This window comes from Eumetopias jubatus, unplaced genomic scaffold (genome assembly GCF_037043125.1).
Source record: "Eumetopias jubatus isolate StellerSeaLion01/CBP00866 unplaced genomic scaffold, mEumJub1_p1.0 scaffold_10, whole genome shotgun sequence".
Classification (NCBI taxonomy): Eukaryota; Metazoa; Chordata; class Mammalia; order Carnivora; family Otariidae; genus Eumetopias; species Eumetopias jubatus.
In genome coordinates, this window is record NW_028274816.1 from 98,921,437 (window position 1) to 98,948,672 (window position 27,236).

The window sequence follows — 27,236 nt, forward strand, 5'->3', positions numbered from 1 at the left end:
AAGTGATGGTATGGCATAGTGAATTGTGTATTGTGAATTTTATCTCAACAAAGCTGTTACCAAAAATAATGTTCCAGATTTGGCCAGTGGGTGCCCCTTGGAGCTGATTCTCTTATCCCCTTGACACGCTCCGATCCATATTTTGAGTGTTGCCTTACTTTGCAGCACAAGATAATCCAGACTTACCTCATGCCCTTTCCTACTCCAGTGTAGGAATTAACCTTTCCCCCGGAAGTCCTGCTTCCTGTTTGGGGGAAATGCAAAATCAAGATCGTATTTCCTTTAATCATCATGACAGCCCTATTAAGTAGGTATTAGAGTATCTTCCTTTTACAAATAGGGCCCAGAGAGACCCAAGTAAATTGTTCAAGGTCACACAGCAGCCCTGTCTGAAAGTAGGCAATGTGAAGCCAGAGCCCTTGCTCCTCACTCCTCCCCCTGCACAGAGAGCGTGAAGGCGAAGGTTATTTCTTTAGTGAGGTCACTTTTACTTGCTTTATGATATGCACCTTTGCGTGGAAATGAAAGCGTAGAACCCATAAACAGCTTCCTAGGACTTGCACAAGGCAGGGTATGCCCTTGGGAAAAGTCATGTGTCGTGTATCTGGGGGTGTGGGGTTGGGGGGAGTTCGCCGTCCGGTGTCCTGGCCCTTCCTCTGCAAGCATATGCTAAAATCCACACACACAAACACCAGTGAAGTACAGTTCTCATTAACCTCCTTTGCCATCCCCTCCCCCCACACCGTACCCAAATACTGCCCACAGCTAGGTGCCCATTACAAGAGTGAGAGTAGCTAAAAGGAGTGAAGATCTATAGATGGAAGGGGATCAGCCTTGGTTTTTCAATGTTGACACCGGGCAATGTGTACATGAAGATTCATGATAGTCTTCTCTCTTATTTTGTAAATATTTAAAGGTTTCTGTAATAAACGAGTATACAATAATAAATAAGAGGAAAGAGAAATAGCCAGGTGGGCAGCTGTGTGTGAGCGAGGACATATGGCTTCTCTCTCCAGATTCCTCAGGCGCTCAGAAAAGACCGGCGGCACATCTGGGAGAGCCTCAGAACCACGGACCCTCGATAGCACCTTCTCCCCTCCGAACATGACGGGGACACTACTCATGTCCTTGGTCAGCTGCCTCATTGCCATAAGTCAGGCCAGCCTCATCAATCGCTGTGACTTGGCCAGGGTGCTGCACAAGGAGGACTTGGATGGGTTTGAGGGCTACTCCCTCAATGACTGTGAGTGCTGCTTCACACACTCCCCCTCCCCCATTTCTCCTCCTCCTCTGGTCATGCCCTAGGTGGCCATCTTTCTCCCTGTCATTCATTTTTCAAAGCCAAGTTCAAAAAGGAGCCCTCCCCAAGAAGCCCTTCCCAACATTCCAGATTCAGTCCACAATTATTCGCTGAGCATTTCTTATGTACCGGGATCTATTTTCGGTGCTGGGGATGGAGACATCAACAAAGCCCCTTCCTCCATAGTGTTCACATTCTAGGGGGAGAGGCAGACAAGATGCAAACACACAACTATATATGAAGTACTTCCAGTAGTGATAAAGGTTATGCAGAAGAAGAAAGCCGGGGCCGTGATAGGTGATGTTGTCCTAGAAGGGGAAGTCGAGGAGGTGACATTGAGTGGCACTGGTCACCCAGGGTCTGGGGAAGAGTGCTCCAGGCAGAGGGAGCAGACAGTGCAAAGGCTTCATCCTCCTCCATGGTAGGAATAACTCCCTTTTGCCCAGAATTTGTGCACACCGGCCTTGTGCTGTCTTATTTCTCCTTTTATCTTGTTTTGTGGCCTTTTAAGGTAGGTATCTTCATTCTCCTACTATAGGCCCCTTGAAGGCAACATCTACATTTGACCCAGCTAAGTGTCCCGCACTTGGCTTTGCACAGTTCCTGACACACCGTAGGTGATCATTAAGTGCAGGAAGCATGGATGGACAGATAGGTGATGAGTGGTTGTACTGAGGGGCGGGTGGGTGGGACGAAGGGTGCGGGGAGAAGCACATGGGTGTTTCTAGCCCACTTGCCCCATCCAGCCTCTTAGGCCTAGTTCCTTTCTTCTGCTTCCTGATCTCCCTCTCTCCTCCATCCCACTCCTCCCTCAACTCGGCACCCTCTGAAAACCCTCTGCTCCCTGTTCAAAGGGCTGTGTCTGGCTTTGGTGGAAAGCAAATTCAACATATCAAAGGTAAATGAAAATGCGGACGGCAGGTTTGACTACGGAATCTTCCAGATCAACAGCCACTCCTGGTGCAATGATTACCAAAGTCACTCAGAGAACATCTGCCACGAGGACTGTCAAGGTCTGGCCAGGGCCCCAGGGTGGGAGAGGGAGGACCAGGCTCTACTCACAGGACTTCTCTTCCCACTCAAAGCCTGGGAATATCCCCAGAGGGATGGCCCCAGGAGTCCATTTCACCCAGCTTTTCATGCAATGGAAATTATTTTGATGCCCATGTTACAGATGAGCAAACTGAGGCTCATAGAACCAGTGCTGAATGCCAGGCTGGTGGCCCTGAAGGCTCAGCTCTAACCATCTAACCACTAACTTTGGCTAATGATCTGATTAAAGGCCAAGTGCAAACTCCCCACCTCAAAGCCACTCCAGGAGGCTCCATAGGTCAATGACTTGGACCTTCTCCCCTTCCTTCATACGCTGATTAATATCCCTGGACTCTTCACCCAAAGAGCCTTTCTCATCAGCCAAGATTACCTGGGTCTCTGTGCTCCTGTTTTGACATTTCCTTTCCCTAGAAATCCTCAAATGTGGGCTGAACCACCATCTACCCTAGTTAGGAAGTAAGATGATAAACAGTCGTCCTGCCCCCCCTGCCCTCACCCCCAACACCCCCGACCGCCATTGTAGGGATGTCTAAATGGTCCTCTGGAAGGGAGGTCCTCTTGCTTAATCTGGAAGTACTCAGCCCCTGGGTGGTGCGTGCCAGCGCAGGGTCAGCCCGTGTCTGCCTCAGTCTTTGGGATTGTCCTCTGTGTTCTCACAGGTACTCTCTCTCTCTCCCTTTCAGACCTACTGAGCCCCAATCTTCTCTCAACCATCAGCTGTGCAAAAAAGATTGTGTCCGGAGCAGGGGGGATGAAGAACTGGTGAGGAGGACACTGTGGGACTAAGTTAGTGGGCAGAGCCCCAGGAAGGATGTAGTGACAGAGAAAGGCACACTAGGCAAGGACTAGACCCTTTCATAGGCTAGAAAGATGTGGAAGAGTGGCAGGGCTTGGGACTCTGACTTACAAGACCTGGGATCTGGGTCTTTCTCTGATGTATTAAAACTCTTTTGGGGGGCGCCTGGCTCAGTCAGTTAAGTGTCTGACTCCTGATTTTGGCTCAGGTCCTGATCTCAGGGTCGTGGGATTGAGCCCTGCATCAGGCTACCCGCTCAGTGGGGAGTCTTCTTGGGATTCTCTCTCCCTCTCCCTCTGCTCCTCTCCTCATTCGTTCTTTCTCTCTCTCGAAAATAAATAAATCTTTTAAAAATTAAAAAAAAGAAAACTCTTTTAGATGCGGTAACAGAGTAACTTGAGTTAGGTGAGGGAGGTGTATCCTGAGGGGACCAGGTGTCTCACTGAGCAGACACAGGTGCGGCTGGACTTCAGGAAGAGAGCGCAAGCAGAGCTGGAAACTGTCAGCAACCTTTTCCTGGCAAGTTCCTGCTTCCTGGTGCATTTGTTTCACTACTTCCTTCATAGAGCAGCATTCTCTGCTCCACATTCCACAAGACTGACTAAGGCTGCCCCAAGTTGATGGGCTAATGTCCTAAGCGGCCACAGAGACTGCCCAGGCTCAGTCCCAGTCCAAGTGCCCGGGATAAAGAATCTGATTGGTTCAGCTTGGACCCAGTGTCCCTGCTTAGTTCAATCAGCTGGAGGCCTGGGAGGCCTGGGAGCAAGTGAGCTATACCATCACAGTTGCCACAGGGATCCCTCTCCCTGATTGGCAGCAACATTCTTTTTTTTTTTTTAATTTTTTTATTTTTATGTTAATCACCATATATTACATCATTAGTTTTTGGTGCAGTGTTCCATGATTCATTGTTTGTGCATAACACCCAGTGCTCCATGCAGAACGTGCCCTCCTCAATACCCATCACCAGGCTAACCCATCCCCCTACCCCCCTCCCCTCTAGAACCCTCAGTTTGTTTTTCAGAGTCCATCATCTCTCATGGTTCGTCTCCCCCTCTGACATACTCCCCTCCTCTTCCTCTCCTGTTATCTTCTTCTTTTTCTTTTTTCTTAAAATATGTTGCGTTATTTGTTTCAGAAGTACAGATCTGTGATTCAACAGTCTTGCACAATTCACAGTGCTCACCGTAGCACATACCCTCCCCAATGTCTATCACCCAGCCACCCCGTCCCTCCCACCCGCAACCACTCCAGTAACACTCAGTTTGTTTCCTGAGATTAAGAATTCCTCATATCAGTGAGGTCATGTGATACATGTCTTTCTCTGATTGACTTATTTCACTCAGCATAACACCCTCCAGTTCCATCCACGTCGTTGCAAATGGCAAGATCTCATTCCTTTTGATGGCTGCATAATATTCCATTGTGTATATATACCACTTCTTCTTTATCCATTCATCTGTCGATGGGCATCTTGGCTCTTTCCACAGTTTGGCTATGGTGGACATTGCTGCTACAAACATTGGGGTACACGTACCCCTTCGGGTCCCTACATTTGTATCTTTGTGGTAAATACCCAGTAGTGCAATTGCTGGATTGAACGGTAGCTCTAATTTCAACTGTTTGAGGAACCTCCATACTGTTTTCCAGAGGGGTTGCACCAGCTTGCATTCCCACCAACAGTGTAGGAGGGTTCCCCTTTCTCCACATCCCCGCCAACATCTGTCGTTCCCTGACTTGTTAATTTTAGCCATTCTGACGGGTGTGAGGTGGTATCTCATTGAGGTTTTGATTTGGATTTCCCTGATGCCGAGCGATGTTGAGCACTTTTTCATGTGCCTGTTGGCCATTTGGATGTCTTCTTTGGAGAAATGTCTGTTCATGTCTTCTGCCCATTTCTTGATTGGATTATTTGTTCTTTGGGTGTTGAGTTTGATAAGTTCTTTATAGATTTTGGATACTAGCCCTTTATCTGATATGTCATTTGCAAATATTTTCTCCCATTCTGTCGGTTATCTTTTGGTTTTGTGGACTGTTTCTTTTGCTGTGCAAAAGCTTTTTATCTTGATGAAATCCCAATAGTTCATTTTTGCCCTGGCTTCCCGTGCCTTTGGCGATGTTTCTAGGAAGAAGTTGCTGCGGCTAAGGTCGAAAAGGTTGCTACCTGTGTTCTCCTTTAGGATTTGGATGGACTCCTGTCTCACGTTTAGGTCTTTCAACCATTTGGAGTCTATTTTTGTGTGTGCTGTAAGGAAATGGTCCAGTTTCATTCTTCTGCATGTGGCTTTCCAATTTTCCCAACACCATTTGTTGAAGAGACTGTCTTTTTGCCATTGGACATTCTTTCCTGCTTTGTCAAAGATAAGTTGACCATAGAGTTGAGGGTCCATTTCTGGGCTCTCGATTCTGTTCCATTGATCGATGTGTCTGTTTTTGTGCCAGTACCATACTGTCTTGATGATGACAGCTTTGTAATAGAGCTGGAAGTCCGGAATTGTGATGCCGCCAGCTTTGCTTTTCTTTTTCAATATTCCTCTGGCTATTCGGGGTCTCTTCTGGTTCCATACAAATTTTAGGATTATTTGTTCCATTTCTTTGAAAAAAGTGGATGGTATTTTGATGGGGATTGCATTGAATGTGTACATTGCTCTAGGTAGCATTGACATCCTCACAATGTTGGTTCTTCCAATCCATGAGCATGGAACGTGTTTCCATTTCTTTGTGTCTTCTTCAGTTTCTTTCCTGAGTATTTTATAGTTTTCTGAGTACAGATCCTTTGCCTCTTTAGTTAAATTTATTCCTAGGTATCTGAATAAATGAATCTGAATTCCTGTATGAGTTTTGGGGTGGAGTCTTTTGGGTTTTCCACAGAAAGTATCGTATCATCTGCAAAGAGTGAGAGTTTGACTTCCTCTTTGCCGATTTGGATGCCTTTGATTTCTTTTTGTTGTCTGATTGCTGTGGCTAGGACTTCTAATACTATGTTGAATAGCAGTGGTGAGAGTGGACATCCCTGCCGCGTTCCTGACCTTAGGGGGAAAGCTCTTAGCCTTTCCCCATTGAGAATGATATTCGCTGTAGGTTTTTCATAGATGGCTTTTATGATATTGAGGTTTGTACCCTCTATCCCTATACTCTGAAGAGTTTTGATCAAGAAAGGATGTTGTACTTTGTCAAATGCTTTTTCTGCATCTATTGAGAGGATCATATGATTCTTGCTCTTTCTTTTGTTAATGTATTGTATCACGTTGATTGATTTGCGGATGTTGAACCAGCCTTGCAGCCCAGGAATAAATCCCACTTGGTCGTGGTGAATAATCCTTTTAATGTACTGTTGGATCCTATTGGCTAGTATTTTGGTGAGAATTTTTGCATCCATGTTCATCAAGGATATTGGTCTGTAATTCTCTTTTTTGATGGGGTCTTTGTCTGGTTTTGGGATCAAGGTAATGCTGGCCTCATAAAATGAGTTTGGAAGTTTCCCTTCCATTTCTATTTTTTGGAACAGTTTCAGGAGAATAGGTATTAATTCTTCTTGAAATGTCAGATAGAATTCCCCTGGGAAGCCATCTGGCCCTGGGCTTTAGTTTGTTGGGAGATTTTTGATGACTGTTTCAATTTCCTTAGTGGTTATAGGTCTGTTCAGGTTTTCTATTTCTTCCTGGTTCAGTTTTGGTAGTTGATACATCTCTAGGAATGCACCCATTTCTTCCAGGTTATCTAATTTGCTGGCATAGAGTTGCTCATAATATGTTCTTATAATTGTTTGTATTTCTTTGGTGTTGGTTGTGATCTCTCCTCTTTCATTCATGATTTTGTGGGTTTGGGTCATTTCTCTTTTCTTTTGGATCAGTCTGGCCAGGGGTTTATCAATCTTGTTAATTCTTTCAAAGAACCAGCTCCTAGTTTCGTTGATCTGTTCTACTGTTCTTTTGGTTTCTAGTTCATTGATTTCTGCTCTGATCTTTATGGTTTCTCTTCTCCTGCTGGGTTTAGGCTTTATTTGCTGTTCTTTCTCCAGCTCCTTTAGGTGTAGGGTTAGGTTGTGTATTTGAGACCTCTCTTGTTTCTTGAGAAAGGCTTGTATTGCTATATACTTTCCTCTCAGGACTGCCTTTGCTGTATCCCAAAGATTTTGGACAGTTGTGTTTTCATTTTCATTGGTTTCCATGAGTTTTTTTTAATTCTTTAATTTCTTGGTTGACCCATTCATTCTTTAGTAGGATGCTCTTTAGCCTCCATGTATTTGAGTTCTTTCCGACTTTCCTCTTGTGGTTGAGTTCTAGTTTCAAACCATTGTGGTCTGAAAATATGCAGGGAATGATCCCAATCTTTTGGTACCGATTGAGACCTGATTTGTGACCTAGGATGTGATCAATTCTGGAGAATGTTCCATGGGCACTAGAGAAGAATGTGTATTCCGTTGCTTTGGGATGGAATGTTCTGAATATGTCTGTGAAGTCCATTTGGTCCAGTGTGTCATTTAAAGTCTTTATTTCCTTGTTGATCTTTTGCTTAGATGATCTGTCCATTTCAGTCAGGGGGGTGTTAAAGTCCCCCACTATTATTGTATTGTTGTCAATGTGTTTCTTTGCTTTTGTTATTAATTGCCTTATATAATTGGCCGCTCCCATGTTCGGGGCATAGATATTTACAATTGTTAGATCTTCTTGTTGGATAGACCCTTTAAGTAGGATATAGTGTCCTTCCTCATCTCTTATTACAGTCTTTGTTTTAAAATCCAGTTTGTCTGATATAAGGATTGCCACCCCAGCTTTCTTTTGGTGTCCATTGGCATGGTAAATGGTTTTCCACCCCCTCACTTTCAATCTGGGGGTGTCTTTGGGTCTAAAATGAGTCTCTTGCAGACAGCATATGGATGGGTCTTGTTTTTTAATCCAATCTGATAGCCTGTGTCTTTTGATTGGGGCATTGAGCCCATTTACATTCAGGGTAACTATTGAAAGGTATGAATTTAGTGCCATTGTATTACCTGTAAGGTGACTGTTAACTGTCTGTTGTCTGTGTTCGTTTCTGCTCTTTGCTGCTTTTAGGTTCTCTCTTTGCTTAGAGGACCCCTCTCAATATTTCTTGGAGGGCTGGTTTCGTGTTTGCAAATTCCTTTAGTTTTTGTTTGTTCTGGAAGCTTTTTATCTCTCCTTCTATTTTCAATGACAGCCTAGCTGGATATAGTATTCTTGGCTGCATATTTTTCTCGTTTAGTGCTCTGAAGATATCTTGCCAGTCTTTTCTGGCCTGCCAGGTCTCTGTGGATAGGTCTGTTGCCAATCTAATGTTTCTACCATTGTAGGTTACATATCTCTTCTCCCGAGCTGCTTTCAGGATTTTCTCCTTGTCCCTGAGACTTGTAAGTTTTACTATTAGATGTCGGCGTGTTGACCTATTATTATTGATTTTGAGAGGGGTTCTCTGTGCCTCCTGGATTTTAATGCCTGTTTCCTTCCTCACATTAGGGAAGTTCTCTGCTATAATTTGCTCCAATATACCTTCTGCCCCTCTCTCTCTCTCTTCTTCTTCTGGGATCCCAATTATTCTAATGTTGTTTCGTCTTATCATATCACTTATCTCTCGAATTCTGCCCTCGTGATCCTGTAGTTGTTTCTCTTTTTCTCAGCCTCTTTATTTTCCATCATTTGGTCTTCTATATCGCTGATTCTCTCTTCTGCCTCATTTATCCTAGCATTTAGTGCCCCCATTTTTGATTGCACCTCATCAATAGCCTTTTGATTTCGATTTGGTTAGATTTTAGTTCTTTTATTTCTCCAGAAAGGGTTTCTCTAATAACTTCCACGCTTTTTTCAAGCCCAGCTAGTATCTTAAAGTCATGATTCTGAACTCTAGGTCCGACACCATACTAATATCCGTATTGAGTAGTTCCCTGGCTGACGGTACTACCTCTTGTTCTTTTTGCTGAGGTGATTTCTTTCGTCTTGTCATTTTGTCCAGAGGAGAATAGATGAATGAGAGAACAAAATGCTAACAGGTTTACAACGTCCCCAGCAAATATACTGTATACAAATCAGAAAAGACCTGAAACCAGGGGAAAAGAAAGGGAAAGAAAGAAAAAAGAAAGAGAAAAAGAAAAGAAAAAGACAAAGAAAGATAAAAACAAAAAACAAAACAATACAAAAGAGGCAGAATATGATCAAATATGATCAGGCTAGTGCATAGATCGGTGCCACACACTAGATTTTGGGCGTATTTTGGTCTGTTAGAAAAAAGTGCCTCCTAAAATTTTAAAGGAAGAAAGACATATATGTACAAAAAAGGGTTGATACAATGAAGGGATGGAAGATGACTGTAAAGATGAAAATTATGAAAGGTTTCATAAAAGGACTTGGTACGATAAGTTGTTTGAAAAAAGAAAGAAGATTTAAGAAAAAAAAAAAGGAAAAAGGGAGAGAATGTGATCAGGCAGGAGACTAGAACAAAGCCATACACTAGTGATTTAGGGTATATTTTTATTGTTAGAAGAAACTGTACCTCAAAATTTTAAAGAGAGAACAACTTATATATATATGTCAAAAATAAGGGTAACTACTATGAAGGGATAAAATATGACTCTAAAAATGAAAGATAAAAAATGTTGTTTTTTTTTTTTTTTTAAAGGGGATTTATAAGATGTTGGTTGAAAAAGGGAAAAAGAAAATTAAAAAAAAAAGTCAACAAAAATTAACTTTGATGAAATAATGAATCATGGTAAAAAAAAAAAAAAGCCATGAATCTATGTGCAGTATTCCCCTAGCGCTGGAGTTCTCCTATTCTCCTTGATCGATCAACTTGGTCTTGGCTTGCTGGCTGTTTGTGCTGATCTTCTGGGGGAGGGGCCTGTTGCTGTGGTTTCCAAATGTCTTTGCCGGAGGCGGAATTGCCCCGTCCTTGTCGGTCCGGGCTAAGGAAGCTGCTCCGGTTTGCTCTCAGGAGCTTTTGTTCCCTGCAAGCTCTCGGTACAGCTTTGGAGGACCAGGGCAGAAATGGTGGCCTCCCAATCTCCACTCGGAGGAGCTGAGAACTCAGGGCCCCGCTCCTCAGTGCGCCCCCAGAGAAAAGCAGTCACTTCCGTGTCCCCGGTCTCCGGCCGCACTCCGTGCTCACCCGGCCTGTGATCGAGCGTTGCTATCACTGGCACCCGACCCCGCTCGGAGTCTCCAAACCCAGCAGATCCCTGCAGTGCGTTCCCGCACCGCTCCTCCCGGGGGAGGAAGGGGAGTCTCCCCGGATCTGCTGCTTGTTGGGTCCCTGCTGGGGGAGCCGTGCCCCGACTGGGCCGCAGATCACAGTTTATGGCCACCCCGAGCTGAGAGCCTGCGCCTCGGCTCCGTCTCTGCAGCCGGCTTCCCTGCTCTGATACCTGGGAGCTCTGCCGCACTCAGGCACCCCCGGTCTCTCTGTGACCCCAAGGGTCCTGAGACCACACTGTCCCGGGAGGATTCCACCCCCCGCTTAGCCACTGCAGCGACGTCCCTCCGCCGAGCCAACTTCTAAAAGGTCCGATTTTGTGCTCCGCGGCTCTAGCACTTGCCAGAAGCGGCCTGCGGAGGCCCCTCCCCCGCCGTCTATCCTCCCGAATATCGCCTCGGATTCACTTCTCCACACGCCCTACCTTCCAGTAAGTGGTCGCTTCTCTGTTCAGAGAGTTGTTGTTACTCTCCTGTTCGATCTCCTGTTGAGTTCGTAGGTGTTCAGAATGGTTTGATCCCTATTCAGCTGTATTCCTGAGACCAGACGAAATCTAGGTCTCCTACTCCTCCGCCATATTGCCACAAGCCTCTGCCAGCAACATTGTTTTTTATTTCTAAGATTTTATTTATTTATTTGAGAGTGAGAGAGCGAGCACACAAGCGGGGGGGAGAAGGAGAGAGAAGAAGACTCTCTGCCGAGCAGGGACTCTGATTTGGGGCTCGGTGTGGGACTCGATCCCAGGACCCTGGGATCATGACCTGAGCCGAAGGCAGACATTTAACCAACTGAGCCACCCAGGCATCCGTGGCAGCAACATTTTCTGTAAATGGTGTATAGCTTCTCAGCTGAGCAGATAACCCAAAGCTGTCAGCTTACCAGTGGTGGACATTGGGATGGTTACTTCACTCTTCTGAATTTCAAACCGGATATCTACAGGATGTAGTGAGAGAGGAAGGCACACTAGGCAAGGACTAGACCTTTCTAGTCCTCTCTAGGCGTCTGTGAGGATGGAGGAGTCACGTGCCTTGTCTACTCTAGAAATACCAAGCAGAGGGGACACTGATGACTATTAGGGCTGACCCTTTCTGAAGGGAGAGTCAGTAGTTGCGCCTGAGATTGATTGATTGATTATTTATCTTTTTATTTATTTAGTAAATCTCAGCCTCGTAAAATGGTGATCTCCCACTTCAGAGGGAGATAGGATTTGAAAATGTGGAAGCATACTGAATGGGGGAAGCGGACAAACACCAGAGATAAGGGAAATTTAAAGGAAGAATCAGAGGGGCCACAGGGGGACAGACCAGAAACCTAGCAATGAAGGAAGTTCTGAGCACTGCTCTGCCTAAGAGACTCACAAAGAGTTGGGCCATGTATGTGGAGAAGGAGCTTACTAAACGGTAAAGCAAGAACCAATCTTTCTCTCTGCAGGGTAGCGTGGAGGTTGCACTGTGCAGGCCGGCCCCTCTCCTACTGGATGACAGGATGCTTCTTGGGATGAGATGGGGGAAGGGCTGCTGTGGAGTCATTTCAGAGCTCCTCTTCTCATTCGGGAATCTTCATTTCCTCTTCCTCTTGCCTCCACTTCGTGTTATTTTCTTTCCTTCCCATTTACAAAGAAAACTGACCAGAGCCCCAGAAATAGATGGTTTTCTCAGGCTTCCTCCTTGCACCCATCTGGGCCTAGGCCTCTGGTTCCTGACTGTCATTGCAAACCAAGAAGACCACAGTGAAGGAGTTGTTATATTTTGGGAATTATTAAAGCATTCCTTGTGCAAAGAATGTGTTGAGTTAATTCATTTTTAATTCCAGATATATCTGAATACCTAATCTCGTAGGAGTGTGGTAGGTACTAGAAGAAGGAAAATAAACCATAACTATTGTTCCTGAGGTGTTCATAATCTACCCAGAGACATACACAATTAATGGGTACAATGAGTGGATACATACAATGAATACAATGGATAATGAAATGGGTAATAAAATCTACAACTTTTGGTTTGAAACAGCATCAGGATCCCAGTTATTCCTCCAAAGCCAACTATATTCAAAGTAAAAGAGAAAGTTCAGAGGTAGGTAATGGGTGGGGCTAAGGGTCTTGGATATCGAGGTGGAGAAAGTGGTGTTGGGGCCAATAGATGGTGCCAGGTGCCAATGATTTGGGTGGTTTCAGAGAATGGGCTAAAATCTAGATGTTAAAAAAAAAAAGGCATCTCTGTTTGGGATCTGAAGGTGCTGATGTGGACAAAAACCCGCATAAGGACAATGCAAAACAGAAAAGGGGCCGTTGGAGAAATGTCCTGCACATAGCTACCATCAGCACTGTTTGACTAAACTGTCCCACTTGGGCCACGGATGTCCCTACTTCTGAGCCTTAACTTTTAGATCTCACGGACCACTAAAACGTCAAAAAAGCTAACACCGTATTAAGATTCCCAACTTTTTATTTTAATACCCAAGTAAGTATTAATCAAAACAGCTATCGTAAAACAATTTTTAACATGAGAAATGAACGTCATTGGAGCGCCTGGGTGGCTCCGTTGGTTAAGTGTCTGCCTTGGGCTCAGTCATGATCTTGGGGGCTCCTGGGATCGAGTCTCCCATCAGGCTCCCGGCTCAGCAGGGAGTCTGCTTCTCCTTCTCCTTCTACCCCTTCCCCCAGCTTGTGCTCTCTCTCTTGCTTTCTCAAATAAAATATTTTAAAAATAAATAATAAAAAATAAATTTAAAAAGAAAGAAAATGAAGGTCATATTTGTAGCATAATAAAATGGAATAGATTTTGTTTTATGAAAAAAAAATTTAAACCCTGATTATATTATCCTTTTCTTGTTTTGCCAAGGACTGGTGAAAACTTCCTAACAGACCAGCACCAGTCTGAAGACCATTGTTTAGAAACCTCAAGAGATGTTTTGTAAGGTCCCTTCTGGCTCAGGCTTTCTAGAATTAAAATAAGGATCATTAGGACCTGTTTTCCCTCTTAGTGTGTTAGTCCTCAAAATAGCTGACTGGGTGCTTAGAACGGCCCTTTTGCAAGGGCACCATGAACTCCAGTGTTGGTGCCCTACTTGGACTCACTCTGATTTTTTCCAAATTTGTACCTCCTTCTCACCCTGCCTGCCAAACTCCCACATCCTCTCATCCCAACAAGCACACTTAAGCAATTCACCAAAATTACGTAGGAAAATCAAGGAACACTTTTTAAGGATTTTGAAACCGGCTGCTCTAAAGATATCCGTACCCTAGGATCCTGTAAGCTCAGCCTTTGGACTCTATCCTAAAAATACACTTAAAGAGAAGCACTAAACACGACTTCGAGGTGGTGGGGCTGCGGGAGGGGAAGTAGTCAGAGACCCGCCCAGAGTGGGAGGGGCCGGGAACAGCCCTCGCCCCACTCGCGCTGGGCTGGTCCCGCCCCTCGCACGAGCCCTTTTTTAAAAAGCGCGGGCGCGCCTTGCGCAGGCGCACTGGTACTTGAACTTAGCCGCGCATGCGCAGTGGTGGTAGGATGGCGGGATTGGTCTAGTTTGCGGTTCCCAACGAAAGTGCAATTTCTTTACCTGCAAAATAAGGTTAATAATTCAGCTTACCTCATGGGAGGTATAGTAAGAATAAATGAGATGATGAATATAAAAAGCTTAGAACTATCTCTGAAACGTGGTAAGCAGACAAAATATGTTAACTTATTATTATTTTCCTGTTGGAGAATTTATTAGATTATGCTTTTGGAATCAACTCAGTTTCAGTTTTTGTTTCTGGCACTGACATATTGGGTGACCATGATTCTTATGTAATGATCAGCTACATTTTTGTGAACCTTGAAAGTGGCCATCCTACTGAATAATGTTGATTGTATTCCCTATGGAGTTCTACAGTGGTATGAATGTTACAGGCTGTGCTCAAAGGAATTTTTATTTTTTTAAAATATTCTTTTATTTTAAATAAAAGAGGGAGGCAGGGGAGGAGTAGAGGGAGAGGGAGAGAGAGAATCAATCCAGGCTCGAAGGAAATTTATTTTATTTTATTTTATTTTATTTTATATTATTTTATTTTATTTTATTTTATTTTATTTTATTTTATTTTAAATAAAAGAGGGAGGCAGAGGGAGACAGGGGAGGAGGAGAGGAAGAGGGAGAGAGAGAATCTTAAGTACGCTCCACACCCAGTATGGTGCCCCATGCAGGGCTTGATCTCACAATCCTGAGATCATAACCTGAGCCGAAATCAAGAGTGGGACACTCAACCGACTGAGCTACCCAGGTGCCTTTTTTTCTGGAAATTTTATAATTACTAGAGTCCCCAAACAGTTGCTCCCCTGCCTCAGAGCCTTGAGTCTTAAAGACTAAGAAATCCTAGCTAAGTTTCCCAGAGGCCTTATTTGCTTTAAGAGTTGACCCTGGATTGATCTCAGGTTTCCAGCCTGGGCAAGTCTTCCCGTGAAGACTGACTTCCCTGGTCATCAGGTAGACTCTCCATTAGCTGTCAATTCTGAATGACAACCTTTAAGAACCAAACTAAGCGTTTGGGTTGTTGACCTCTCCATAATATGCCATGGTAGCCCTTGTACACATTCAAAATTCCTTAGACTAAAAAGTCTTGCAGCTCTAGTTTGCCTTAAGGTAAATTGTATTGTCTCTAAGTTACACGGGCCTGTTTCTGCCAATAAAGTGTTCAAATGCATGCCCTGCCCACCCCCTTCCAAAGCATTTTCATTGTATCTGGTGGGATTTTGGTTCCCAGGGAGTAGATACTTGCCTTGTTTCTAATGTGAAGTATCAGCCATAGTCCAGTGGTCTCTATTCCAGGTTTGAACTCAAATTTACCCCTACCTAATGTCTTACTGTTCAATCATACTATGATTGAACATTTTTGCTTCCACAGTTTTAACTTCCTATGTCATTATTCCTTAGTTCCTATCTCTGAGATCATAAAGTTTTTTTAACCACATGGTTGATAACTTCATATATATTTTTTCACAAATAGTTATGATAGTGATGGCTGGGTGGCTTAGTCAGTTAAGCGTCTGCCTTCCGCTCAGGTCATGATCCCAGGGTCCTGGGATGAAGCCCTATGTCGGACTGCCTTGCTCAGTGGGGAGTCTGCTTCTCCCTCTCCCTCTGCCCCTCCCCCCTGCTCGTGTTCTTTCTCTCAAATAAATAAATAAAATCTTTTTAAAAAATAGTCATGATAAAAACTGAAGCTTGAGATGAGAAAACTTCTGGGAAAATGCTTTTATTTTCTGCTTTTAGAAATCAAAAGAATGTCTCTGGGGCATCTGAGTGGCTCATTTGGTTAAGGTCTGCTTTCGGCTCAGGTCATGATCCCAGGGTCCTGGGATTGAGCCCCTCATCAGGCTCCCTACTCAGCAGGTTGCTTGCTTCTCCCTCACCCTCTCCTGTTCCCCCTGCTTGTGCACTCTCTCTCTCGAATAAATAAGTAAAATATTTTTTAAAAAAATCAAAAGAATGTCTAATTACTGGGTGCTATCCCAGTTATATACAGCAAGTTTTAGAACAAGAAAAATTTTGATATGCTACTTGTTAACTTTATTTCAGAAAGTGGTAAAATAGCTGTGGAATATAGACCCTGTGAAGAGATTACAGATGCCAGAACCGAAGAGGAGCTACAGGATTTAATTCAAGTATGTGGAGATTAGAGCTTGAGGGTTCCACAGCCAGTGTAGCCATAATTTAAAGCAACCGGCAGGATTTGGAAGACTTTGGCACGTACAGTTCGCTCTATCATCCTTTGGGAAATGTAAAACTCTGAAACTGCTTTTGAGTGCAGAGAGTTTCTGGGGCTTTTCCTGAAGTCCTGGCCCTTGGCTCTGACCCCTTATTTAAAATTTGGAGAGCAAATTGCATCAGAACACTCCCACTGTTGTGGACATAGGAGAGGACACAGCCTTTTAGAGCTCCCCTCAAACAGAGTCTCAGGGATTTGGGAACAGAGTAACTCTGACCTTAAGTGAGATTATGCTACAGTGTTTGAAAACCATTAGGCCTTTCAAATAAGGTGTATTACCCAGATGTCAGCATCTCATACATATCTTGTATGAAATATTTTACTGAAGAACTTTTCTGTAAATCACTTCTATCAATGCCCTGAATTAGGGATTAAGTTGCCAAAGTAATTTCTAAAAGAAGATATTAACGTACTGCATATAGAATGTTTAAAAAAAAAAGAGGAGAAAAGAATGTGTTTCGTGTCATTGAAAACTGAATTTGGGGCTGGATTTCTGATGATTGAACTCACTCCAAAGTTGCAAAGTTTGTTTGTTTTGAAGGGAAGAGTGGAGAAAGGAAAGATGGTTACTTTCTGAAAAAGTATTTGAAGGTTTTTTTTGTGCAAAATAGTTATTTTAATTCAATTTAAATCAAGCCAGTCAAGGGAACTTCAGACTTACCCAAGTTTACACTTTAAGAAGTCTAGCTTTCTGTGAAATGTGAGAGAAAGAGATTCTGTATTGATGCTAAAGATTTCAGAAACCTGATTGTAACAACAGATCCATTCCTAAATAAGGCCATTCTTGGAATCAGTTCCGTTTAAAAACCATTACTATGTGCTAGACGCTGGGAATAAGATAAAACCCTTCTCTCTTACAGTTTGCGTGCTAGAGTTTGTGCCAGACCATAAACAAGGACTCAAATAAAACAGATCATAAAAAGGGCTGTGAAGGATGTAAACTGGGTGCTAGTTACACTATTTCAAGAAAATTGTTTAGCATGCTAACTTGAACATCCTAAGTGCCTTCTCCATGTGAACAAACAGGGTCAGACCTCTGAAAAGCGGTGTTGTTACTTTTTCTAGACTGACGGCTGTGTTGAGTCAAGGTGGAATGGGGCAAGTTTTCCCATACCAGTGTAAATAGGGGGCTATTCTCTTGGTTTCAGACCCTCATTCCCAGAATGAAATGCTCACCTGCCCCCCCAACCCCCACCCCAAAACCCCTCCTACAGAAATTTGGGAGCCATCACTGATTCAGTGGTAGGCACCCTCCTCCTAACAGAGTGGCGACTTAATACTCAGACATGCATATTGAGAATTTAGAGGAAATGGCAACATTTTAGAATAACTATCTATAAAATGTGTTCCCTTCCCCACTGCCCTGACTGATGCTTATTCTGCAGGTCAGCTACTTTTCTTGGAAGCAGGATGGCCAAGGGGAGGAAGAGTGTCTCTCGGATTTAAGCTTTGAAGAGGCCGAGTTCAATCCGTCAGAATTGGACTAGCATTTTTTAATTTCCGGGGACGCCAGGTCCTGTGGTGTCCCTGGGAAACTGCAACTCCCCCCTCCCACCTCAGAGCCGCTGGAGTCTGGGGCCATCCTGCCAAGCTGTGAGCAGCAGGAGGTGATTGTGCCCTTTGTAGGGGGAAGGGAGGCTTGGGCCCCGGTGATTCTGGAAAAAGGACTTGCTCCGAGGGGCACGGTGCCCGTCTGTGCCCAGCTAATAAAGGTGTCATTAAATAAAGGGTGGGACATAGGCAGGGGAGGGGCTCGCAGTTGTTAACGGTGCGCGCATCACGGGGCTGACATAACACTTCGACTCCCACTCGCGCGCAGCGGGAGATCCCCGAGGTGGCTGGGCACACTACAGTCCAGCTGGAGGTGCCGGCTTGGTCAGCAGAGCTCCCCGAGGAAGCTGGGCCCATCCCAGCCCAGCTGGAGGTGCCGGCTTGGCCAGCAGAGATCCCCGAGGAAGCTGGGCCCATCCCAGCCCAGCCGGATGTGCCGGCTCAGCCAGCGGAGCGCCCCGAGGAGGCTGGGCCCACCGCAGTCCAGCTAGAGGCCCTGACCTGGTTCAGTGCGCCCCAGAGCCTCCGCGTGTCATGTCCCGGCTGCGCCTCTGGGTCCTGCTGCTCCTCCTCACGTGACAATCGTGTCTGCTGCTCCAGGCAGCTCAGCCTCCGGAGTGGGCCCTGGACCCTGCCCAGCTGACCGCCGACCTCCTGGGGCCCACTGAGCCCTGGTCTTCGCACTCCTCTGAATTCCCGCCCGAATCGCCCCAGGTATTTACACCCCCAGCAGAGGCGGGGGGCTTTCATTACTTGGGGTCCTCAGCTCCAGCCCAGATGTTGGCCCTGCCTAAGGAGTTGACTGAAACTTTGCTTCCGTTTCCGGACACGGCTCAGCCAGCAGAGCGCCCCGAGGAGGGTGGGCCCGCCCCAGCCCTGCCAGAGGCCTGCAGAGCGCCCCGAGGAGGCTGGACCTAGTCCAGTCCAGCAGGAGGCCCCAACTCTAGTTCCATAGTTTCCTATGGAGTACCTACTTCAACCTTCAGTAAGTGATGAGGTGATAAGTCAACCTATAAGCCACTATCTAACTTATTTACGGTTTTCCAGTGTTACACATAAATCTGCGGATGTGGAACTTACCATAACTCCAGAGCCGGCTAAAGGAGGTTGAATCTTCTACAGCCCAGCAGGAGGCTCCACCTCAGCCTCCTGAGCAGACTGAGGAAGCAGAACCTTCTCCAACCCAGCAAGAGACCTCAGCTCAGCCTCCAGAGGCAGTTGAGCCTTCAAGTGAGCAGCAACCAGCTCAGCCTTCTCAGTCTCCTGGGCGGGTTGAACCTTTTCTAACTCAGCAGGAGACCCCAGCTCAGCCTTCAGAGCCTCCTGAGGAAGCTAAGCCTTCAAGCGTACAGGAACCACCAGCTCTGCTTTCTGAGCCTAGTGAGGAATCTGAACTCTCTCTGACTCAGCAGGAGATCCCAGCTCAGCCCCCAGAGAATCCTGAAGAGGCAGAACATTCTCTAGCTCAGCAGGAGCCCCCAGTTCCGCTTCCAGAGCCTTTTGGAGAAGCTGAATCTTCCTCAACCCAGGAGGAGACCTCAGCTCAGGCTGCAGAGCTCCCTAATGAGGCAGAATCCTCAACCCAGCAAGAGAACCCAGCTCAGTCTCCAGGAGAGATAGAATCTTCAGCAACCCTGCAGGAACAACCAGCTCAGCCTCCAGAGCTGCCTTCTGGGGAGGTGGAACCTTCTCCAACCCAGCAGGAGCACCCAGCTCAACCTCTAGGGCATCATGAGGTGACCGTTTTGCCTCCAGGTCACCATCATGTTCAATATTTAAACCTGTCCAATGTCAGTGTTAAACCTGCAGATGTGCAGGTTACTATAACACCAGAACCCATTACAGAGGTGGGACCTTTGCCAGTTCAGGATGAGGCTGCAGCTCAGCCCTCTGTGCCCCTTAATGTGGAACCCTTTGCAATGCAGCATGAAGCCCCAACTCTGCTTCCACAGTCCCCTGAGGAAGCTGAACCTTTGCCAGTTCAACAGGAGACTCCAACTGAATCCCCAGAATCTACCACACAGGAGAAACCTCCAACACAGCAGGAAACCCCAGTTCAGCATCCCGAGGGTCCTGGAGAAGTTAACCCTCCCACAACCCAACAGGAGGCCCTGGCTCAGCAATCACAGAGCCCCGAGGGTGAACCATATTCAACCCAGGAGGAGGCCCTGGCCAAACCTCCAGAGACCCAGGAAGAGGGTGAACCTTTTCCACCCCAGCAGGAGGCCCCAGCTGAGCTTCCACAGACCCCTGTAGAGGCCGAACCTTCCTCAATACAGGAGGAGAGCCAGGGTCATCATCCACAGACTCCTGAGAAAGTTAAACCTTCAACCCAGCAGGAGACCCCAGTCCAGCATCCACAAGCCCCTGAGGAAGGAAAACTATCTCCATCCCAGGAGGAGGCTCCAGCCCAATTTCCACAGACCCCTGAGAAGGGTGAATCTTCAACCCAGGACGAGAGCCAGGGTGGGGATCCACAGACATCTGAGCAGGTTGCACCTTCTCCAACCCAACAAGAAGCCCCAGCTGAGCACCTGCAGACCTCTGAGGGGATCAAACCTTCTACAACCCAGGAGGAGTCCCCAGTTCAGCACCCTCAGGTCCCAGAGGAAGGTGAGCCTTTTCCAACCCAACCAGAGACCCCAACTGAGTATCCAGAGTCTCTTGAGGGGATTGAATGTTCTCCAGGCCATTCAGAGGCCACAGGTCAGCATCCAAATCCCCTTGGGGAGGTTAAACCTGCAACCCATCAGGAGGCCCCAAGTCAGCAGCTACAGACCTCTGAGGAAGTTAACCCTTCTGCCATCCAGCAGGAAGCCATAGCTCAGCATCCAGAGCCTTCCGGTGAGGTTGAACCTCCTCCAACCCAATAGGAGGAGGTCCCAGCTTACTCTCCAGAGCATCATGTGGTAACAGTTTCTCCTCTAGGTCAGAGTCAAGCTCAGCTTCTGCTGTTGCCCAGTGTCACTGTTAAACCTCTGGATCTGGCACTAACCATAACTCCAGGGTCCACTAATGAGGTTGAAATTTTTTACTCCAACAAGAGGCCTCAGCTCAGTCTGCGGTGTTCCCTGAGCAGTTGGAACCTTCTCCAATCCAGCAGGAGGCCCGAGATCATCCAGCCCCCCCTGAAAATGTTGAACCTTCTCCAATCCAACAGGAAGTCCCAAGTCAGCCTGAAGATCTTCCTGAGGAAATTGAACCATCTCCAATCCAGCGGGAGGTCCCAGATCAGCTTCCAGCACCCCCTGAAAATTTTGAACCTTTTCCAGTGCAGCAGGGAGTCCCAATTCAGCCTGAAGATCTTCCTGAGGAAATTGAACTTCCTCCAAGCCAGCAGTGGAGCTCAGCTCTGTCTCAAGTGTCTGTTGTGGGTGTAGAACCTTCTCTAGTCCAGCACGCGGTCCCAGCTCAGCGTCCAAAGCCCAGTGAGGGGATTGGGCCTTCTTCAGTTCAGTATGAGCACCCAGCTCAGCCTCCAGAGTCCTCTACAGATATTGTATCTCAGGCTCCAGTACATCATGAGGTGACATTCTCACCTCTAGGTCCCGGTCAAGCTCAGCATCCAATGTTGCCCAGTACCACAGTTCAACCTATAGATCTGGAGGCTTCCATAACTCCAGTGCCAACTAAGGTTGAACTTTCTCCAGTGCAACAGGAGGTCCCTGCTCAGGCTCCAGTTCCCCCTGAGCAGATTGAATTTTCTTCAATCCAGTTCAAGCCTCTTTCCCAGTCTCCAGAGATCCCCAAAAATGAATCTCTTCCAGGCCAACAGGAGCTCTTAGCTCAGACTCCGGACCCTCCTAACGAGGTAGAACCTGCTTCAGGCCAACAGGAGGTCCTAGCTGAGCCATCAGAGCCCCCTAAGGAGATTGAACCATCTGCAAATGAACATGCAGTCTCAGCTCATCCTCCAAAGCCCACTGAGGAGGTCAAACCTCCACCCCAGCAGGAGGCTCCAGCTCAGTCTCCTGTCCCCCAGCAGGCCCTAGCTATATCTCCTGAGCCCCCTAAGGAGGTAGAACTTTTTCCCACACAGCCAGAGTCCCCATCTCAGCCTCCAGAGCCCCCTGAGAAGGTAGAAGCATTCCCAGTCCAGCAGGAAGCCCCTGCTCAGCCTTTAGAGCCCCCTAATGAGGCAGAATCTTCAACCCAGCAGGAGGCTCTAGCTCAGTCTCCAGTTCACCAACAGGCCCCAGCTAAATCTCCTGGGCCCCTAAAGGAGGTAGAACTTTCTCCAACCCAGCAGGAGGCCCCAGCTCAGTCCCCTGTCCCCCAGCAGGCCCCAGCTATATCTCCTGAGCCCCCTAAGGAGGTGGAATCTTCTCCCACACAGCCAGAGGCCCCAGCTCAGCCTTCAGAGCCCCCTGAGAAGGTAGAACCATCTCTAGCGCAGCAGGAAGCCCCACCTCAGCCTCTAGATCTCCCTGACAAAGTGGGACCTTTTCCAGTCTCTCAAGAGACCCATTCTCAGCTTCCACAGTCTCCTGAGAAGGTAGAATCCTCTCCAGTCCTGCAAGAAGCCCCATGTCTACCTCTAGAGCCCCTTAAGGAGGTAGAACCTTCTCCAACCCAGCAAGAGGCTCTAGCTCAGCCTCCAGAACCACCTAAGGAGGTTGTAGCACAACCTCCAGTCCATAATGAGGTGACAGTTCCACCTCTAGGACAAGAGCAAGCTCAGCATTCAAACTTGCCCAGTGCCACTGTTAAACCTGTTGATCTGGAGCTTACTGTAACTCCAGAACCTACTACAGAGGCTGAGCATTCCAAGGCCCTGCAGCAGACTCTATCTCTTCCAGAGGACCCCGAGGTGACACTTCCACATCCAGAGCACGTTCAGGCTCAGCAACCACATTTGACTGAAGTCACAGCTCAACCTTTAGACCTGGAGCTTACCGTAACTCCAGAACCCACTACAGAGTTTGAACATTCTACAGCCCTGAAGAAAACTACAGCTCCTCCAAAGGACCTCGAAGTGACATTTGCACACCTAGAGCAGGTTCAGACTCAGCATCCAACTTTGGCTGAAGTCACAGTTCAACCTTTGGACCTGGGGCTTACCATAACTCCAGAATTCACTAAGGAGACTGAACTTTCTCTACCTAGGCGGGGGACCCCAATTCAGCCTCCAGAGCCACCTAAGGAGGTTGTTGTAGCTCAATCTCCAGTATATCAGGAGGAGATTTTTCAGACACCAGGTCAAGATCAAGCTCAGCATCCATCATCACCCAATGTAACAGTTCAACCTTTGGACCTGGAGCTTACTCTAAGTCCAGAACCCACTAAAGAAGTTGAACAGTTTACAACCCTGAAAAAGACTACATCTCCTCCAAAAGACCTTGAGGTGACACTTGCACATTCAGAGCAGGTTCAGTCTCACCGTCCAACCTTAAATAAAGTCACAGTTAAACCTTTGGACCTGGAACTTACCATAACTCCAGAATCTGCTGCCGAGGTTGAACCTTCTCCAGCCATGCATGAGATCCCAGATCAGCATCCAGAGCCGACTAAGGAACTTGTATCCCAACCTCACATATATCAAGAGGCAGCAGTTCCAACACCACATCAGGATCAAGCTCAGCATTGGTGGTCACCAAATGTGACAGTTCAACCTTTGGATCTGGAGCTTACCATAACTCCAGAATCTACTACAGAGGTTAAACAGTCTACAACCCTGCAGCAGACTACAACTCCTCCAAAGGACCTTGAGGTGACATTTCCACAGTCAGAGCAGGTTCAGTTTCAGCATCCAACCTTAAATAAAGTCACGGTTAAACCTTTGGACCTGGGGCTTACCATAAGCCCAGAACCTACTACAGAGACTGAAACTTCTCCAACCATGCAAGAGACCCCAGCTCAGCCTCCAGAGCCACCTAAGGAGGTTGTAGTTCAATATCCATTTCATCAGGAGGTGACAGCTCCACCTCCAAGTAAGGATCAAGGTCAGCATCCAGCATCACCCAGCACCACATTTCATCATGTGGACTTGGGGCTTATCATTACTCCAAAACCGATTACAGAGGCTGCACGTTCTACAACCATGAAGAAGACTATAGCTCCTCCTCCAAAGGACCTTGAGATGACACTTGCCCATCCAGAACAGGTTCAGAGTCAACATCCAAACCTGACTAAAGTCACGTTTCCACCTATGGACCTGGAAATTACTGTACGTCCGCAACCAGAATCATCTGAGACAGTTTTTCCCCCAACGACCCAGCATTCAGTGCTGCATTTTGTAAAATATACCCCAGAAAAGTCATACGCAACTTTAACTGAGCAACCAGCAGAGAATGCTACCACGAACATCAACATATGTGAGCTCTGTATCTGCAAAGATGAGACGCTGTCGTGTACTGGTTTCAGCCCAAAGCAGAGGCCCCACAGAGTGCCTGTGCCAGAGCCCAGCACCTACAATGGCACCTTCACCATCTTGTAAGAATTGCCTTTCCTCATTTGTTCTCTGCCTCCTGCTTGCCATGGCAGCCTTTTCTTCGAGGTCTTCTTGGGCCTTCCTCATCTCCCCAACCCATGTTGACTTTCTGTTTTTACCTTTTCTTTGTCAACTGTCCCTTATCTTTGTTTTGCTCTACAACAGTAGATCACTCATACATATGGGACCTTGTGAAATCATGTTGGTGCTCCAAGGCCCAGCCCCATGACTGGTACGTAGTGGGTGCTCAAGTACCAGTTACTGAGTGAATAAACTAAGGAACCTGAGCGGGCAACAATTCCAGTCTGAACTTTCAACCATCACGCTGGCCTCTCCTCCATCCTCCCCCCGAATTCCACTACCCTCGGGGAACCGAGGCTGTCCCCAGCCTGCCCTTGAGGCGTGAGGGCCCCGAGCCCTGAATCACCCAACCCTGCAGCCTGCCCCAGCTGCACAAGCTCTCAGTGTTTAGCTATTTGGAGTTGGGGTGCTGCTTCTCACAGTCCAGAGCATCCTCACTGGTCCCCACATGCCCGATCATTCTGTCCTCACGACAACTCTGAGGAAGGTCAGTATGAACCATCCCCGTTTCACACGAGGGCACTGAGATCGAGAAAGAGACGGCGGTAATCAAGTGGGGACCTGAATTCAGGTCTTCTGACACCAAACTCAGTATTATATCCACACGATACCTATTCCCAAACACAGTCCAACTGGAGGAGACTGGTGGTACTTTCTGCGGGGATATCAGATCCTTGACTAACCACCACATCAAATTGAAGAGGAAGCGACCAGACTCAGGTCTTCTGCAATGCGGATTAACAACTTCAGCTACTGTCTCCTTATGGCCCAGCCTGTGCAGTAAGCATTTTAGCTACATTGCAGTGTTCGCTGGCCCCCAGCCGGCCTGGGAGATGGGCACTATTCATCCCTAGAGGAGAACAGAGGCTTGAGTGATGTGACTTGCTCAAGGTCACACAATTAGTAAGGGATGGAGCTGAGCTGCATACCCAGGCCTGCTTGATTCCCAACATAAACTCTTCTGCCTCCTTACAAATCAAAGCCACTTCCTGGCAAAGCTCCGAGTGTGGCCATATGAACCACCATTCTGTATTATTATTATTCCCATGATACACACAGAGAAACAGGTTAGGGTGATCAGGCCCAAGCCTGCCCTGCTAAGAGTGGAAAAATCAGGATTCTAAACCACGTCTAACATCTGCATCTCAAACAGTATGGCACCACCTCCATCACCCTAGGTCACATCTCAAAAAGTGCAACAGGGTCCTTGGGGGTCCGGTCCTCCCAGGACAGCTGAGCCTGTCTGCACCCCACACCAGGCTGACTTCTCCACTAGGTCTCATCTGCATGTCACCATCAAGAAAATGAGCTGTTAGGGGACCTCAGTCTATGCAGCAGTGCCAGCCCCCCATACCCAAGCCCATTTGGCGGTCTCACCAGGTCGGAGGAGTCCAGGTTGCTGGGTGCTCCTGAGACTGGCCACCGAGAGCCTCAGCACACCCTCTCCTGCACACTTACACCAGATGAGGATGCCGTACGAGCATGCACCCCTTTACTGAGCTCCTGGGTCCAGAGTCCAGGGCGTGAGCGGGGCTCCTTCCCACATTTCTGGTTTCAGGAGGACAGCTAGGGACCCCTGCTGGTATCCACACCAGTGCCTCCTGTCACCCCCTTACTGCTTCCCACACAATACTTCCCCACTCTTTCCACAGGACACCCCAAACCCAGACAGCTGAGAACTGAGCTCTCCTCCCTGAGTCCCCAGGAATATCAGTCAGTACCACAGCTCTGGCCACGAATCCATTCTCTACCCAGCTCAAATCCTCCCTCCTCCAGAAAGGACTCCGTCACCACTCCCACCTCTGTCTAGACAAACTGTCCTCTGAACATGGTCTCTGGTGTCCAATCCACTTGCTTGGCACCTAACACCACCCCGTGATATCTCCTGTCATTTACAAAAAAGATTTATTTTAGAGAAGGGGGGAGAGTGTGAACAGGGGGAGGGGCAGAGCGGGAGGGAGAGGGACATGCAGACTCCCCACTGAGCGTGGAGCCCAATGAGGGGCTCGCTCCCACCACCCCGAGTTCATGACCTGAGCTGAAACCAGGAGTCAGATGCTCAACCAGCTGAGCCACCCAGGCGCCCCCTTGTCATTATTAAATTGACTTTTTGTAGTAAGAGGGTACAATACTAGGATTGAGCTTTTTTTCCCCCTTAAGTATCTCAGGCCCTCTACATCGTTCATTAAATGCTGTTCCCTCCAAATGGGGGACCTCAGAAAATTGATCCCAAGGTGTTTTCTCATGGAAGGAGGTGGCCATGACTTCCATTCTGGAATTCTGCTCTTCTTCCGAGAGGCTCTGCTTCCGAGAGAGGCTGCCCTCTGCCAAGGGAGTAAAGGAGGGGGAAGGAAAAAGTTTCGTGGAAAAAATTCTCACGGACACTGAATTTACACCCGCCCCGTGCATACAGCACCCAGCATTTGGACAACATGCAGGAGAGTTCAGGGTTTTATCTGCTGATATTCACGCCAATGTGGACAGGTCGGAGGGGCAGCGGTGAGTCTTCTCCTCCCACAGGGGTCCAACTTCCCGATTCCTTGCCTCCGTCTCTGCACACGCCCTGGGCACGGGAAACTCTTCGTAGAGCAGGCCTGGAGGTGGGTAGAGCCAGACAGTGGGCTCTGCCCACACGGTTCCAGGGGCAGGAACGGGGAGCCCATTGCGCTGGCTGGACCAGGGAGGGAGGGGGTGGCATGGCCTCCCGGCTGCCCAGGGCGGGCACACCCGCTTGCCTCTGAGGAGTTACTGCCCATCAGCGACCCGTCTCCGCCTCATGCTTCTCGGGCCTCCGAGCGGCAACACCTGTGTCAGGGAGCTGTGAGCCAAGGGGACACCAGCGTCAGCCCTCCCAGCAGCACTCCCTGCCTTTGGTGGCTCCAGGCTGGTCAGAGCTCGGTAACTGTGGCCAGCACCTCGCTCTCCCAGGAAGCCCTCCTAGTTAGCCCACTGTGACAGCCACTCTAGACTCTTGTCCCTTACCCTGGACACATCCGCAGGTCACTCTGTCCTCTAGGTGTTTCACGTGAGCCCTTCCTGTCCTCCCAGTTAGACAGGAATAACCACCGGTCACACCTGGGAG

At 47.5% G+C, this 27,236-nt stretch overlaps 2 protein-coding genes across 2 annotated transcripts; both read left to right on the forward strand.

Moving 5' to 3' along the window:
* Positions 1-1,104: 1,104 nt before the first annotated feature.
* LOC148163388 (lysozyme-like protein 6) lies at positions 1,105-11,850 on the forward strand. Its single transcript, XM_088027276.1, has 4 exons — positions 1,105-1,243; positions 2,155-2,313; positions 3,037-3,115; positions 11,781-11,850. Exons 1-4 carry the CDS (start codon positions 1,105-1,107, stop codon positions 11,848-11,850), a joined length of 447 nt encoding a protein of 148 aa, XP_087883402.1.
* A 1,987-nt stretch (positions 11,851-13,837) lies between these two features.
* Positions 13,838-25,724, forward strand: LOC148163389 (uncharacterized). The gene is given in 12 exon segments (XM_088027064.1): positions 13,838-13,850; positions 17,653-17,714; positions 17,912-18,076; positions 18,244-18,357; positions 18,831-19,098; positions 19,270-20,673; positions 20,676-20,866; positions 21,107-21,721; positions 22,769-23,011; positions 23,213-23,516; positions 23,634-23,809; positions 25,713-25,724. Coding segments are annotated over 12 exon segments (3,567 nt in total).
* The last annotated feature ends 1,512 nt before the right edge of the window (positions 25,725-27,236 follow it).